The 16,671-nt window shown below is 34.6% G+C and overlaps 1 protein-coding gene across 3 annotated transcripts; it reads right to left on the minus strand.

Annotated features, from left to right (window-relative positions):
- Window positions 1-1,120: 1,120 nt before the first annotated feature.
- On the minus strand, window positions 1,121-6,976 carry LOC144999062 (uncharacterized). 3 transcript variants are annotated; one of them, XM_078958686.1, is made up of 6 exons: window positions 6,703-6,976; window positions 3,071-3,760; window positions 2,544-2,735; window positions 2,153-2,281; window positions 1,879-2,052; window positions 1,121-1,174 (listed from the first exon to the last, which is right to left on the minus strand). In XM_078958686.1, exons 1-5 carry the CDS (start codon window positions 6,886-6,888, stop codon window positions 1,945-1,947), a joined length of 1,305 nt encoding a protein of 434 aa, XP_078814812.1. In that variant the 5' UTR covers window positions 6,889-6,976; the 3' UTR covers window positions 1,121-1,174; window positions 1,879-1,944. The 3 variants fall into 3 exon arrangements, with proteins under 3 accessions (XP_078814812.1, XP_078814811.1, XP_078814813.1); XM_078958685.1 differs by having other exon boundaries at window positions 1,879-2,055; XM_078958687.1 differs by lacking the exon at window positions 6,703-6,976 and adding an exon at window positions 3,852-3,929 and having other exon boundaries at window positions 1,879-2,055.
- Between the last annotated feature and the right edge of the window lie 9,695 nt (window positions 6,977-16,671).

Here is a 16,671-nt window from a genome sequence, read left to right on the forward strand (position 1 = left end):
TTATAGAAATGATCATTAAGCTTTGGTCTGATTAAATTTTTTGTCCCTAAATTAAAAAGTTAATAAGTTTTGATCCTTAAGTTAAAAAATTAATAGGTTGTATCCTTATGGTTTATATATATATATATATATATATATATATATATATATATATATATATATATATATATATATATAAGTATTGGTATTTGGGATAAAAAGACTAACTTAATCTTTTTTTTTTTCATTTTCTTTTTACAATTTATTATTATTATTATTATTATTATTATTATTATTATTATTATTATTGTTGTTGTTGTTGTTGTTGTTGTTGTTTAAGATTAAAAGCAAGAATATATTGGTTGTTTTATACTTTATTTTTATTTAATTTCTTATTTAAAAGCGTATTGTATAAAAATTATATTAACCAAAAAATAATATAAGTGATAATAACAATTATTTTTATTATTTGGAATGTGAAATGTCTCCGAAAAAAAAACTATTCACCGATGACACTTTTCCTGGTATCATACAAGATGAAAATGTAGTTGTATATTATCTGTTTTTGGTATAACGAATCCAATATAAGAAAATACATACCGAACAAACACAAAGACAATCAATAGACTTAGAACACATGTCCAATAAAACGCGAAAGTTCAAAATTTTCCATATTCGATTGACTAATGTGGTAATTTTTTTTTGGAATATGTTCTCTAATAACAAATTAATCTTTTGCCGCCGCTTTGCGCGAGCCAATTGCTGGTGTGTGTATATATATATATATATATATATATATATATATATATATATATATATATATATATATTTAAAAAAAACTATCATCAAATTCATTTTACTCTTTTTGTACATAAACAACCCCTTCCTTTTTGTTTTTCCCATTACAGATCCATCTTCATTTTTAATGTCTATATTATTTATAACTCGATTATTTATATATTTTTTCTATGCAACTGCCACTTCTAATAATTGCCAATGTTGTTTCTTCAATCATTAAACCCAACATCCATTAACAATTATTCCATCGTATTCAAATGCACACCAACAAATTCGATGATGTAGCAACCATGTGTCAGTGTTGACAATGCCCCCCCCCCCCCCCCCCCCCCCCCCCCCCCTTTTTTTTTTTAACTGTCTTGATTTATCTGATTTTCTCTTGATATTCTTTTGTCATCTGCAACAATGCAACAACATGGTTACACAAAGCACAATATAAAGATCTTTCGTTAAATATGAAAATAAAGAATAAGAAACAAAGACAAAATATTCAATAATTAAATTCGAAGAAAGAGGTAAAGTCGACAACAAAACATAACATGACACAATATCAAAGTTTTGAGAGTTTATTGTGCGTATTGTCTATATATAATAATAAGAAAATGATATCAACACATGATAGGAAAATAAACTTGATAAATTTGTCATTCATAACATTTATCAAATGAACATTAGATATTTTATATGAGTGCCTAATTCTAATAGGGCACTATATAGTTGATTTTCTTATAATAAGAAAAATAAAAATAGGAAACCTCATTTTAAAAATGCATTGTGTTCACCTTTGTTTAAATTTCAAAAAATCTACATACTTGGAAAACAAAAAATATAATTAATCTTATTGACATTGAGAGTTACGTATATATAATTATGTATGTTGCATTTACAAAAAAATTCCTTACATATTACATGTTTAACTAAAAGTTACACGAGCAACGAAAAGAAATTAGATAATGTTATTTTTTTTCGTAATTTTGGCACCCTTTATTTATGTATATAGTAAATTAGACGAATAACAAATAAACTATATCTTAAATAAAATGATCTTAATATTGATTTTAAATGATAACTTATAAATTACTTTTTTTTTTTTAAATCAACCTTGATATGAGTTTCACACGCGATTCGTGCAGAGAGCTGAAACAACATCACCATATCTCCATGGATTCAAATCCATGATTGGATAGGATAATTGCATTTGAATGAATTCAATCCACTTAAATGCGGGAAGATATCCGATGATTCCAAACTCTGTTCTTCATCCTTCACTACAAGCTGCTGATTCACAAGAACGAATTTAATTTCAATAAATTTTGGGGTTTGTAAACAGGTAAAGTGAATAATTCTGATCAATCATCAATCAAATTGACATTACATCGAAAGATCTTCCATTTTCATCAGTATCGTTGCTGTTGCTTCTATTGTTCTCCCCGAATTCATCGTTCTTTGCAAATCTTCCCCTTACTCGTGGCCGGCTATCTGCCAGAGTTTTCCGGCATGCGTACTGCAGAAAGAGCTCCAAATTTAGTCTGATAATCTCTTCGAACAAGGTAATTAGTGTATCAGACAGTAATTCACGAATCTAATTGTTTATATTTTTTACAATTTTCATCTTAAGAATATAAATTTTCTTTGCAATGTCATTTTTGTTGCAACAAATAAGAGGAGATGATTGCGGTTTGCGAATGTTGAAAAGGATACTTCTTCTGAATCAGATACCGAGTGATAGAAATTAGAATTAGCATATGATTCTTGGGTTTTTTTACCTTGATTTTCTTCTTGAAATTTCTTTCTTTTCTTTTCTTCAAGTATCTATGGATCTTCTCTTTCCTTTCTTCAGTTGTGAGTTTGGTGGCAACTCTGAAGGTTTCTGACTCCAAGCTTGTGATATCGGACACCAATGGCGTTGTAGAACTCACACTTCCCTTTACAAGATGCTGGCTTTCATTGCTAAGTGCCTTTAAGTTTCAACAAATGAAAACAAACATAAACCTATTGTTAGAAACAATATAACCATTTTACTACCACATAACATTTATAAATAAATAAATAAATAAATAAACAATTATTTTTCTAATGACTCTAAGTTGGGCCACACTATCCTGTCCAAAAGAATTATGTCAGAAAACCAGGATCGATGTAGAATACACTAATCCATATATTGAAATTATGTCAGAAAATCATGGCTGACATAGAATACAGTAATCCATATTGGAATTGAAACTATTATATAGTGTTTGAACTATATACCCCCTAAGAACCAATTGTATCTAAATATCATTTCAAGAAATACCTGAAGTTCATTAGAGTTGTAAGCGTGTAGCGGAGGATCACAACCAAAGATTCCACCGTTATCTCCATGGAATTCAAGTTCATGACGTGACATGTCATTTCCTAAAAACAAATTCCCTTTGAAAATCCCGGAACCTTCGTACGATTTTATAGATGGATCAATGAAGGAATAATTACGAGACAAACAATCATTCAACCGCATGAACTTCAAAGGTGACACGGAGTTTAGACTGCTTTCTTCACAAACAGTCGGCAATGGTTGTGTTTGTCCAATCGTGGGCCCCACTTGATCATTCAAAACCGTATTAGTATATGAAAAAATTCGGGCATTTGCTTCATTGTTTTCGTCTATTATTGTAGGAATTTGGTTTTGGAGTAAATCTAGATCAAATTGGTCTTGATTGCTAAAGGGGTACCGATGGTTGGTGAAATGGGAAGCGTTTGCGAGATCAATAGGGGTAGAAATGTCATTTTCCATTATCTCTTCTTCAAACATCAAAGGGACGTTGGCGGTGGTGGTGGTGGTGGCAGCGGTGGTGGCGGCATTGATAACATCCGGTGGATTGGAGGATTGTTCTTCATAACAACAATTTGAACTCGAAGCAACTTCAGAGTTTTGCATGGTTTCTTGAAACAAATCTGATTCACAAAACTCTAACATTTGAGCATTAAATGGGCTCGATAATTGTTCCTGTGAAAACAAAAGAACCAAAAGAATGACATTTAGATCATGAAAAAAGGAAAAGATATATAATTGTAAAAAGTATGCAAACAATAGAAACCTCAACAAAATGAAATGTTTTCTCAAATCTTGTACAATGGTTTTTCATTCGTGATCGATTCACGTTTTGTACCAAACTTTCGTCCTTTTGTACTATGCTATAAAAAAGTGGAAAAAATGTTCTAGTCAAATGTGCACCATGTGCCCCTTATGAAAGCTAAGTCGACCAACTTAAAACCAAATTCGATGGGATAAAAAAAGAATATAAATTTGGCCCCTTTTCTAAGTGATATGAACCTATTCAACAGTAATATGTACTTATCAGGTTCAGATTCTGTGTTTTTTTGTTTGACATGAAGAAGAACAAGAATTTATGATATGCATCCAAAGTTTCTCATGTTTAATAAGGTCAACAATATCTAAACGAGATTAATGTTTATTATAACTAATGCTTACTTTCTATATAAAAAAAGTTGTTTTTATTGCAACCCTTTTAGGCACTATTAACACCGTGGAAGGAATATTATGAGAAGTAAATCAAATATACAACAATCGGTTCAACCCAACTACAATCCAACCTAAAATTAGTAAGATAAGTTGGAATTTTCAACAAATTTAATTAAATAAGTTGGATTTATTTAATATTTCAATTTGGACAATTAATGACTAGTTATGTTTTTTTAACTTGAAACTTTTTTTTTGTTTTGTCATTTTGTGTAAAATCTAAAAAGTTTAAATGGATTAACCTAGGTTAACTTTGATCATGTTGGAGAAAAGTGAATGAGAAGGTTAAAATCTCAAACCATTTACTTATGTTGGATGGATTGGAAAATTTCCAGTATTTTTATATTGGAATTAAGTAGTTGTTGAATAAACATGAAATATAGCTATAGTCAATATGAAACTGTACAACACTGGAATATCAATAAAACGGTGAATAAACATGAAATTTAGCTATAGTCAATGTGAAACTGTACAACAACATTCGAATATGTACGAAAATACGAAAATACCCATATTTGGAAAGAGAAGTTGGAACCATAATTTTGCATTAAAAGGACGTGCATAAAACTAATTGCCGTTCAAAAGAAATGCTCCAAGTCTCAATCTCAAAGAATCGAAGAACTACAAGACTACTTAAACATTACGCGGCTATGTTTATATTCTTGAAATTATTGAAATAGCAGTCCAAATTGTGATTTTGGCACATAGAAAATGACGTATTAGGTAGTGAAGTTAGATAAGCAAAAGCATGCATGGGTTTCTTTCTTCATCTTTTTTTTCTTTTAGACGTCAAGAATCAAATCAAAGATAAGAATGAAAAAGAAATTGGAATGGAATGTGACCAAGTTCCTTTTATCTTTTTCCATCTTTACAACTTGATGCATATTGTTGTTGTTTACGTTTTGTCAAAAATAAAAGGTGTAAAACTTTTCTAATTGAAAATGAAATGGATAACGTATATGTTATATTTTTGGTAGGGATGAGCAAAAACCGAACCGAAAATCGAAAAACCGAAAAAAACCGACATAACCGAAACCGAAAAACCGAAACTAAAGCAATAACCGACGCTTTGGATTTCAATTTTACAAAAACCAAAAAATAACGGTTTGGTTCGGTTTTGACGTATAAAACCGCCCATAAAAACCGAACCAACCCACATATATATTATTTATATTATGATTTAAACTTTTAGTTTTAGACTTTAAACTTTATCTCTTTAATACTTTATGTTTATTTTCAACAAATTTTTGATGGTGTTAATCTTTGATCTTTTGAACACTTTTATGCTTTTTTAATACTAGAATTCGTACTCTTAATCTTAGTATATTTAAAGTAAATATAATATTATTTATCGCAACGTATTTTCACTAGGTTTGAACCCAAAAACTAGAGAAAAAAATAGGAGCTCATAAACACACGGTTTAAAACCGAAAACCCATAAACCCAACCCGGAAAACCGAAAAACCGACCAATCCAAAAACCGAACCTATATGAGTTTAAAAACCGGAAAACCGACTTTCTATGGTTTGGTTTGGTTTTAGTCATAAACCGACCCAAACCGACCCACGCTCATCCCTAATTTTTGGCTTGAAAATTTTATATACATTGTGCATGCACATTTGACAAAACTGAGATGGAAATAAATACATACTTGAAAAAAAAAAAAGATATGCATCAATCTTAAATATTCTAGATATTTTTGAGTTTCTTTGGGGCATCAAATAATTATTAAAAAAAAGAACATAGATTGTTCTGTGAGCTTTTTTTTCCCATAACAAAAAGCGATTAAAAACTCCTTTATATTCCAACTACTTCTCATAATCTTGGAAATAAATTGATAAAAAAAAGTTTTTAAAAATATTAAAATAATAAAAATATCCTTAGATTTTTACCCTAAATCTATATGCTCATTTTATAATTTTTTTTCTTTCTAAAAAACATAAAAACACAATATAATTATGATTGTGTATAATCACAATTCACCGTGGATGCTTTATTGATTGTTGGTGTTTCATGATCTACTTTTCACGTAATGAATTTAGATCAGTTTATCAAATTTCAAAAATCTTGAATTCAAGCTCCATTTACTCATTTTGGGTATAGATCATTGACTATATATATATATATATATATATATATATATATATATATATATATATATATATATATATATATATATATATATATATATATATATATATATATATATATATGACTATATATATATATATATATATATATATATATATATATATATATATATATATATATATATATATATATATATATATATATATATATATATATATATATTAAATGAACCTTTTCTTGTAGTTTTTCTGTAAAATTTTACACCTAAATGACATGAACATTCATTTAAATAAATGAGTGAATAATGCAGTATTTACCATCGAACATTGTTCTGGTGGCAGAATCACATCAGGCAACATTATTTTGTTCTTGGATCGACGAGCAAGTTTTGAGTTTTTGAAAAAACAAGAATCAATCAAATCAAAAACCCTATGTGTAATGAAGAGAATCAATAGATACATGTAGCTTGTCGGAAACTTGTCTTCTAGGCTCCAAGTAGACATGTGAAAACGTTGAAGGAAGATGAACCTCCATGAGAAATGTTTCTGAGATTAAAAAAAAAAGGAAAAATTAAAGAAAATTTTGTGTTTTTAAAATGAGAAAATAGAGACATTAGGAAAATAGTTTTTAAAGTATGGTTTATATAGGTTACGATGATGGGTTTTTGCACGTTATTCTCGTTGTCCTATTACCTCGCTGAGCCATACATTGACCACGTGCTATATAATATTGCCTACAAATTAGTTAGTTATAGTTGACAATTTTTCTAAATTGGAATTCTTAAATCTATAAAAAAATCTAAAACTAGTATACATAATGTACAACACACTAGTTTACTAGTAAAATTTAAACAACGTTATCTCATATTTAAAGTTTATGAGGTTAAGAACAACCTCAATATATACATCAAAGTTTATTAGATTAACTATATGCTAGACTAAATTTGTGTATAAAATTTGAACATTATCAAGTATACTTACACCATTAGAGTGGATTTCACCCTTGTGTGTCATTCACCGTGGGTTGCTATTATCGAGTCATGATAAGGAGTAATTAGGAGTAATTAGGATAAAACGGTTACATGAACATATATGAACAAATTCTATCATATTGTATGACACATTGGACATCACATAAGTTGTTAAATACCACTTCATCGGTTAAAATATGTTCTAATGGTAAAATGACACATAGAAAAAAGTTTATTGGTCTATTGAATGCAACTAAAATATAAGTGACTTAAAGAAAAATTGAGAAATGTTTGTTGTAATTTTGTGACATTATCCATTTATAATAACGCGGTACCAAGTTGGTAGATCCGAGCAAAATTGAAATGCAACCGGTAATTATAAGGTAGTAATATAATTCCTAAATATATATTTCATGGAAACTTGTGGTTTAAATCGAAGTTTCGTTAAGAATTCCATGTTTTTATTGATAATCTATATTTTCCTATGAAATCCATTCTCATTACATGATACGTATAAATAATACACAATACATACAAGGCACATGGACCAAAACAATGGAGCCTAACTACAATAGGATAGAATAATACAATACAAACATATACATAAATGTACCCACTAACATTCCATTATTGTTTTATCGGTAGGGAAATTTTGAACGTTTAAACTGGACTTGAACTCGTTAAACATATATATAAATATCAATGTACCGAGCGAAAGAGGGCACGCGAAAAACACAAACTGCGACCCTAGCAACCAGATCACATACAAAATGAATATCAATCTTTATGTGTTTCGTGCACTAGTGTTGAACTGGGTTTGATGTCATGTAAACATAATTGATATTGTCACAATAGAAAATGGTGGCTTTGGTGGGCGGACACTGAAGCTCACAAAGCAAAATTTGAACCCAACATGTCTCTACAATGGTGTTGGCAACGCCACAATATTCCGCCTCTGCACTAGACCGTGAGATAGCTCCTTGCCGTTTAGAAGACCATGAGATGAGATTATTGCCAATAAAAATACAATATCATGAGGTCGAACGACGAGATACCAGACATCTGCCTCAGTCAACATCTGAGTATGCATGAAGATCATATGAGGGGGAAACATGAAGTTGCAGATCGTGATTCATGGTTCCTATGATGTAGCATAAATTGCGCTTGCTAATGTGTAGATGAGGCTCCCATGGTTCATGCATGAATAAACATATATACTGAACTCCAAAGACAATGTCTGATCGAGTAAAAGTGAGGTACTGAAGACCCCCGACAAGATTGTGGTAGAGAGACAGATCAACAACAGGAGGACCAGTGACATCCACCTTATGAGTAGTCTCGGTAGGTGTACGAGTTGGATTACACTGAAGCATATGGACACGCTCAAGAATCTAAGAGTCATACTTTCGATGAGAAAGAAAAATACCGTGAGATGAGCGGGTGGCAGAGATCCCAAGAAAATAGGTAAGGGCCCCCAGATCAGACATGGTGAACTCGCGATTAAGTTGAGCAATAATGGACTGAAGTAGAGCAGGAGAAGAGGTGGTCAATACAATGTCATCAACTTAAAACAACAAGTAGGCAATGTCGACTCCATGATGCTAAATAAAGAGAGAATATTTAGTGAGACTGTGGTGAAACCCCATAAGAAGGGCATGCTGAGAAAATCGTTGGTACCATGCTCCAGGGGTCTGGTTGAGTCCATATAAATATCGTTAAAGATGAAAAACATGATTATGATACTAAAGGTGTTGGAATAGTGTCTAAGGCTGCAACTATATTAGACAAGTATTTGATCCGGTTGTGCATGGTCCTTTTGGGTTGCCTTCACCATAGCAACTTGATGGATGATTTGTTAAGAGAGAGTAAATATTATAAGGAATAATATATGGTTATTTGATTAATATAAGTCATAGATTAATTGGAATTAATTTGGTGACTTAAAGAGATTAATTAAATAAGAGGGTATAAACTGTCAATTGTTTGATAGTTTCACTTTAGACTATAAATCCTTATCCTAGATAGGATGGACGATTTCTAGGACTTGGATAAGCCAAAATCGTCCATAGGGTTATCAAGGATAGGATATGGATCAACTTAAAGTCTAAGTTATCCAATTAGGGTTAAAGCTGTAATCCTTAAGGAGTCTACAAGTATAAATAGACCCTAGGGGTGAGGGAATTCGAGTAATCACAACACACCCTCTGAAGTAGAGATACTCTGGCCGAATTCCTCCCCTCTCCTCTCTCCTAAATCATCTTGCTTGCTATTGGTGTTTGTAAGCCATTAGAGGAGTGACATTTGTGACTCTAGAAGCTCCAAGACAACAAGATCAACAAGGAATCCAAAGGTATGATTCTAGATCTGTTTCAATGTTGTTCTTTAACCTAATTAGCCATTAGAAGTCTTGGATTCAAAGCATGTTTAATTAGAAAGCCTAGATCCGAGCAATAGGGTTTTGCATGCGCACATAGGAAAGTTCTTATGGCTAAAACCCATCAGTGGTATCAGAGCCTAGCTTGGTTTTCTTTAAATTGTTGCTTGATTAACTGAAACAAACCTGCAAAATTCGAATTTTGGGTTTATGAGTCATGGACTCGGCGAGTTCCAAAGTGGACTCGGCGAGTAGGCCTGACTCGGCGAGTCCCTTTGTGTACTCGGCGAGTCCGGGCGTCAGGATTAGGCAAATCCGGGATTTTTTCATGTTTATCTTGTGGAAACTTACCTTAATCATATTAGATCAACCCTAATTCGTTTTTTTGATATATATGACTATAATCTTGATCTAATTAAAGATATTTATCATCTAATAAAATATTTAATTTACTTATATGATAATTGATTAATTATTTTGATAATTATCTTAAAAGAAATCTTGGATAAATCAAATAAAGATAATTAAGATATTAATTGTTAATTGGAATTATTTGTTATTTGATCCTCCGTGTTTTAAATGTTTAAAACCTACCCTAAAGTTTTGAAATTTATATTTGTGATTAAAAGTTTTAATTTAGACAACTTAAATTTCAAACCCTAGATTTTAAAAGTTTTAAAATACAACCCTATACTAATATGATATTACTAGAATAATATATATAGGTATAACTAAATGCTAGTCTTACCGTTAGTAGGCCTCATTCACGAAGCCGATCTATAAGGTGGGTATAAGGTTGCGGCCTATAAAATGGCGCTTAATGGGTGTACACTCACACCCACGCTTGCTTGATTGGTGGAGGGTCATTAGCCGAACGGGTAGGATAGGGCAACCTCATCCTCTCATTAAAAGTATAATAAGAAATACAAAGTAACTACACGTTTTAAAAATTTCCCAATCTTAGTTACTTTAGGAAAAGTGAATTGATGCAATCCCATGAAATTACACTTTGCACCCTTGCTAAGAAGTTAGTGGAGCGTGTGTGGTTTACCGGCACACTAATTGGTTCTAAGCAAAGGTGGCAAAGGGTGATTCATTGTTTATCATAGTTCGATGGAGCGTGTGTGGTTTACCGGCACATCGAATAGGTGATCGTTACAATGAAGGCACCATGTGAATTTGCATGGTAATTCACACCCGCTTTGTGATCCTCGGCATCCCAGTCACAAACAAGAGGGGCATATCGAGATTTAAACATGCCATTGAATAGTTCAATGAATCTCATCCGAACCTAGGAATTCTCAATACACTTAGGACTAATAGTCTAGGTTTTGTTATGGAGAATTAGTGAATCGTCATTCACTTACCTTCAATTTATTTTCATGTTAGATTACGGCATCCCTTTTCTAATATGTAAATGTTATTGTTGGATCCTAACCCTAATTTTTCTTATTGGGTGATAATTAGGGATTCTTATTCTAATCTATCTTTGCCCTTTCTATAGATGTCGAACGCTGCTGCTAGTTCTTTCACGTTGATGAGCCTTTGCCAAAAGGTCACCTTCGATGGAACGAACTTTAGCGAATGGATAAGATACATTCGCACCATTGCTCGCTATGAGGACAAGGAGTATGTCCTCGATGAGAAGCTCGAGAAAATCAACCCCAAAGTTGCTACTCCCGCCGAAATCACCGCCTTTGAGACTCATGAGCGAGATGCAACGAAGGTACATTGCATCATGATCGCCACCATGAACTCCGAATTCCAAAAGTCCTACGAGGACATGTATCCATACGAGATGCATCAAGACTTGTTGGAGAGGTACCACCAAAACACGAGACAAGAGCGTTACGAGATTTTCACTAACATGATCTTCGCTAAGATGGGTCATGGAGAATCTCTTACCATGCACCTGCAAAAGATGCAAAGGTATGTCGACCGCCTTCGCAAGTTAAATGTTGACTTCGGTGAAGACTTGGCGATCGACATGGTGCTTCACTCTTTGCCTCCGATGTACAACCAATTTAGGATGACCTACCACATGAACAAAGAGGAGGTCACCCTAAGCAAACTCCAAGGTCTTTTAAGAGTCGCTGAGAGCAACTTCAAGGACAAGTCTGTTGCACCTACTCCCAATCCGTCCGCTGCTCCTGTCTTGGCTATTGGTCAAGGGAAGGGAAAGAAGAGGAAAGCTTCATCGAATAACTATCGCAAGGTGAAAGCCCGAGATGGTGCCTCTTCTAGTGGGACCAAAGTTGATCCCGCTAAGCCCAGCTCCAACCCAAAGGAGGCAGAGTGCCACCACTGCCACAAGATAGGACATTGGAAGAGAAGCTGCCCAGAATACCTGCAAGCAATCAAAGAAGGAAAGATCAAGCCATCTTTCGCAGGTATATACACAATCAAATCTAACGATTCTAATCATGCTATTTCTTGGGTTCTTGATACCGGTTGTGGTTATCACATTTGTTCTAATGTGCAGGGACTAAGAAGAAGTAGGGATGTAGAGCAAGGAAGGATCAATCTAATCATGGGGAACAAAAGATCGTCGCCTGTTACCAAGATTGGAGTGTATTCTTTAGTGCTTAGGAATAGTTTGGTTTTAGATTTGAACAATTGTTGCTATTCGCCAGAAATGGCTAAAAACATCATTTCATTTCATGGTTTATATAGACAAGGATTTAGATTTTCTTTTAATAATGAGAATGGTTATATTTTGGCTTATCTAAATGGTGTCTTTTACTTTGAAGCTATACCATGTAATGGAATATATGAAACTGTTATGATTGTTGATAACTTGGGAAATGATGTTTTGAATATTGATTCTTCCACTAGTATGGATAAAGCATCCTTGTGGCATTGCCGTCTTGGACATGTCAACAAGAAACGCATAGCCCAACTCCAAAAGGATGGAGTGTTGGAGTCATTCGACCTTAGGGAAGATGACACATGCGAGTCTTGTTTACTTGGAAAGATGACTAAGTCACCCTTCACGAGTACTTGTGAAAGGGGTGAGGGGCTATTGGACCTAATACATACCGATGTATGTGGACCCTTTAGATCAACCACGAAGGATGGGAACCACTTCTATGTGACTTTTACCGATGACTATAGTAGATATGGGTATATCTACTTAATCAAGCAAAAGTCAGACACCTTTGAAAAGTTCAAAGAGTTCAAGAATGAAGTGGAGAATCAATTGGGCAGGAAAATCAAGATGCTTCGATCCGATCGAGGAGGAGAGTACCTAAGTCTTGAATTCCACGATTATCTTAAGGAGTGTGGAATAGTTTCGCAATTGACGCCTCCTAGGACACCGCAGTTGAATGGTGTGGCAGAGAGACGTAATCGAACCTTATTGGATATGGTTCGCTCTATGATGAGTCGTGCTTCACTACCTATCTTCTTTTGGGGGTATGCCTTAGAGACTGCCGCCCATATCCTTAACCGAGTCCCTACTAAGAAGGTTGCCAAAACACCTCACGAGATGTGGACGGGGAAAGCTCCCTCGTTGGCACATATCAAGGTTTGGGGTTGCGAGGCTTTCGTAAGACGAGATACTCACGACAAGCTTGAACCTCGAAGTGAGCAATGTATTTTCATCAGCTACCCGCAAACTTCCTTTGGATATCTCTTCTATAGACCGAAAGACAATGTTGTCTTTGTTGCGAGGAGAGGAGTTTTCCGAGAGCGAGAACTCATAAGCCAAGGAGACAGTGGGAGGCAAATCGAACTTGAAGAGATTCAAGAGTCGATAGATGAAGGAACCTCTACCGCTGGCATTCAACCCGAGGAGGAAACTCCGGTTGAACCGATTGACGAATCCTTACCTCTTAGACGTTCCGATAGAGTTAGTATTCATCCCCAGTTTTATGGTTTTCATATTACTACCGAAGGGGACACGTATATTGGTGATGGTACACTAATAAATCTTGATGAACCTAATAGCTATAAGGAAGCCATGGCAGACCCGGAGTCTGCAAAATGGAAAGAGGCAATGGATAGCAAGATCCAATCCATGTACGATAAACAAGTTTGGAATTTGGTTGATTATGTGCCCGAATGTAAGACCGTTGGGTGCAAATGGATCTTCAAAAAGAAGACCGATGTGGATGGAAACGTACACACGTATAAAGCGTGATTGGTTGCGAAGGGCTTTACTCAAACTCCCGGAGTTGACTATGATGAGACCTTCTCACCAGTTGCGAAGATTAAATCTATTAGAGTGATGCTAGCAATTGTCGCATTTCATGATTATGAGATTTGGCAAATGGATGTCAAGACCGCCTTCCTTAACGGAAAGTTGGCTGAGGATGTTTACATGGCTCAGCCAGAGGGGTTTGTGAATCCGAAGCATCCAAATAGAGTGTGTAAGCTTGATAAGTCCATTTATGGACTTAAGCAAGTGTCTCGCAGATGGAATCTTTGCTTCGATGAGAAAGTCAAAGAGTTTGGATTTGTACGAAGCGAAGACGAATCTTGTGTATATGTCAAAGCCAGTGGGAGTATAGTAAGCTTCCTCGTTCTATATGTCGATGATATATTACTCATAGGAAACGACATCCCGACTCTGTAGGAGGTTAAATCCTGGCTCGGGAAGTGTTTCGCTATGAAGGACCTCGGAGAGGCTTCTTACATTTTGGGAATAAGGATAGTAAGAGAAAGAAGTAAGAGACTAATTGGACTTAGTCAGAATACTTACTTAGAGAAGGTACTAAAACGTTTTAGTATGGAAAACTCAAAGAAGGGAGAACTACCGATACAAGGAAATGCCAAGTTGAGTAAGACTCAAAGTCCGAGTACCGAAGCTGAGATAGCAGAAATGAGCCGAGTACCATACGCTTCCGCAGTTGGCTCAATCATGTACGCTATGACTTGTACTCGCCCTGATGTAGCCTTCGCTTTGAGCATGGTTAGCAGATATCAAGGGAACCCTGGCAAAGCACATTGGATTGCGGTGAAAAACATCCTTAAGTACCTTCGGAGGACGAAGGAATGGTTCTTAGTCCTCGGAGGGAGTGATGACTTGAAGGTGCAAGGGTATAGTGACGCCAGTTTTCAGACCGACAGGGACAACTACCGTTCGCAGTCGGGCTGGGTCTTTACCCTAAATGGAGGAGCAGTAACTTGGAAGAGTTCCAAGCAAGAAACTGTAGCTGATTCAACGTGCGAATCAGAGTACATCGCAGCGAGCGAAGCGTCGAAGGAGGCAATATGGCTGAAGAACTTCATTGGTGATCTTGGAGTTGTGCCGGCCATAAAGGAGCCCATGGAGATTTTTTGTGATAACGAAGGTGCGGTTGCCTTGACCAAGGAACCGAGGGATCATGGTAGATCTCGACATATCGACAGAAAATATCACTTCATTAGACATCGTGTAGAAGAAGGACCACTCATAGTTAAGAGGATATCATCAGAAGATAACCCAGCAGATCCGCTTACGAAGGGACTGAGTAGGGTTAAGCACTTGCAGCATGCTAGGAGTATTGGGCTGAAGGATGATATTAGTATAGATTAGATAGTATTTAGAAACGTATAATAGATAAATGTAATTAACATTTGATGATTAAATAAAGGAGTTTTATTTATAAGTAAAGTTACTGTCATATGTTAATTTGTTTAACTATTGTTTCACTTTGCATGTTTTGACTTCCAGAATAATTGAGTTTATTAGGAATAATCGAATTATTTGAATTGTCCACAATCGTTCATATGTTGGAAGTAGATATGAATGAAGATTGTCATGAATTGGTGTGTAGATTGTCTAAATGGTGTTAGACATAGCAAAGGATTGTTGCAACGTTCATGAGTGCTTATGAACTGGTTTTGAGCATTGGAATAAACCCGCGCTTGCTGAAATCACTTTATGGAATACGATATAAAAGGTGATCGCAAGACGATAATATCATATAGTCTTAAAACCTAGATATATGGTTTATTATTTGTTGATTGATTGTACATTGATAATGCGAAAACGCATCAGTAACTTGGTGTTATAAAACGTATTGTTGTGTATAGTTGGTTAATGAATAAGTAAATGCATATAAGTCGAAGTTTATCTGTAAATTTTATCCTAAGAGGGTAGAAGAGATATCTTGGCCACTCGATGATTTGATTTGACTTATGTGTCGGGCCCGATCAGAACTGAATTGATGTGTTTGATTAAGTTCTATGTCAAATAAATCAGAGATCGAGAAATCTAAATGCTTGACTAACCATTCCATAGGATTGTCAGCATGATATCTAACAGAGGACTGTGAGATCCCTTATCTAAAGGACAAGATTGATTAGATCAGAGTTGACAGCATCTTTGAGAGCTACGATTGCAAACCGAATTGTACTTGTATAGTTACTAGACTTATCCAAGTGGGAGACTGTTGGAATAGTGTCTAAGGCTGCAACTATATTAGGCAAGTATTTGATCCGGTTGTGCATGGTCCTTTTGGGTTGCCTTCACCATAGCAACTTGATGGATGATTTGTTAAGAGAGAGTAAATATTATAAGGAATAATATATGGTTATTTGATTAATATAAGTCATAGATTAATTGGAATTAATTTGGTGACTTAAAGAGATTAATTAAATAAGAGGGTATAAAGTGTCAATTGTTTGATAGTTTCACTTTAGACTATAAATCCTTATCCTAGATAGTATGGACGATTTCTAGGACTTGGATAAGCCAAAATCGTCCATAGGGTTATCAAGGATAGGATATGGATCAACTTAAAGTCTAAGTTATCCAATTAGGGTTAAAGCTGTAATCCTTAAGGAGTCTACAAGTATAAATAGACCCTAGGGGTGAGGGAATTCGAGTAATCACAACACACCATCTGAAGTAGAGATACTCTGGCCGAATTCCTCCCCTCTCCTCTCTCCTAAATCATCTTGCTTGCTATTGGTGTTTGTAAGCCATTAGAGGAGTGACATTTGTGACTCTAGAAG

This window comes from Lactuca saligna, chromosome 1, assembly GCF_052625555.1.
Source record: "Lactuca saligna cultivar CGN05327 chromosome 1, ASM5262555v1, whole genome shotgun sequence".
NCBI classification, from domain to species: domain Eukaryota; kingdom Viridiplantae; phylum Streptophyta; class Magnoliopsida; order Asterales; family Asteraceae; genus Lactuca; species Lactuca saligna.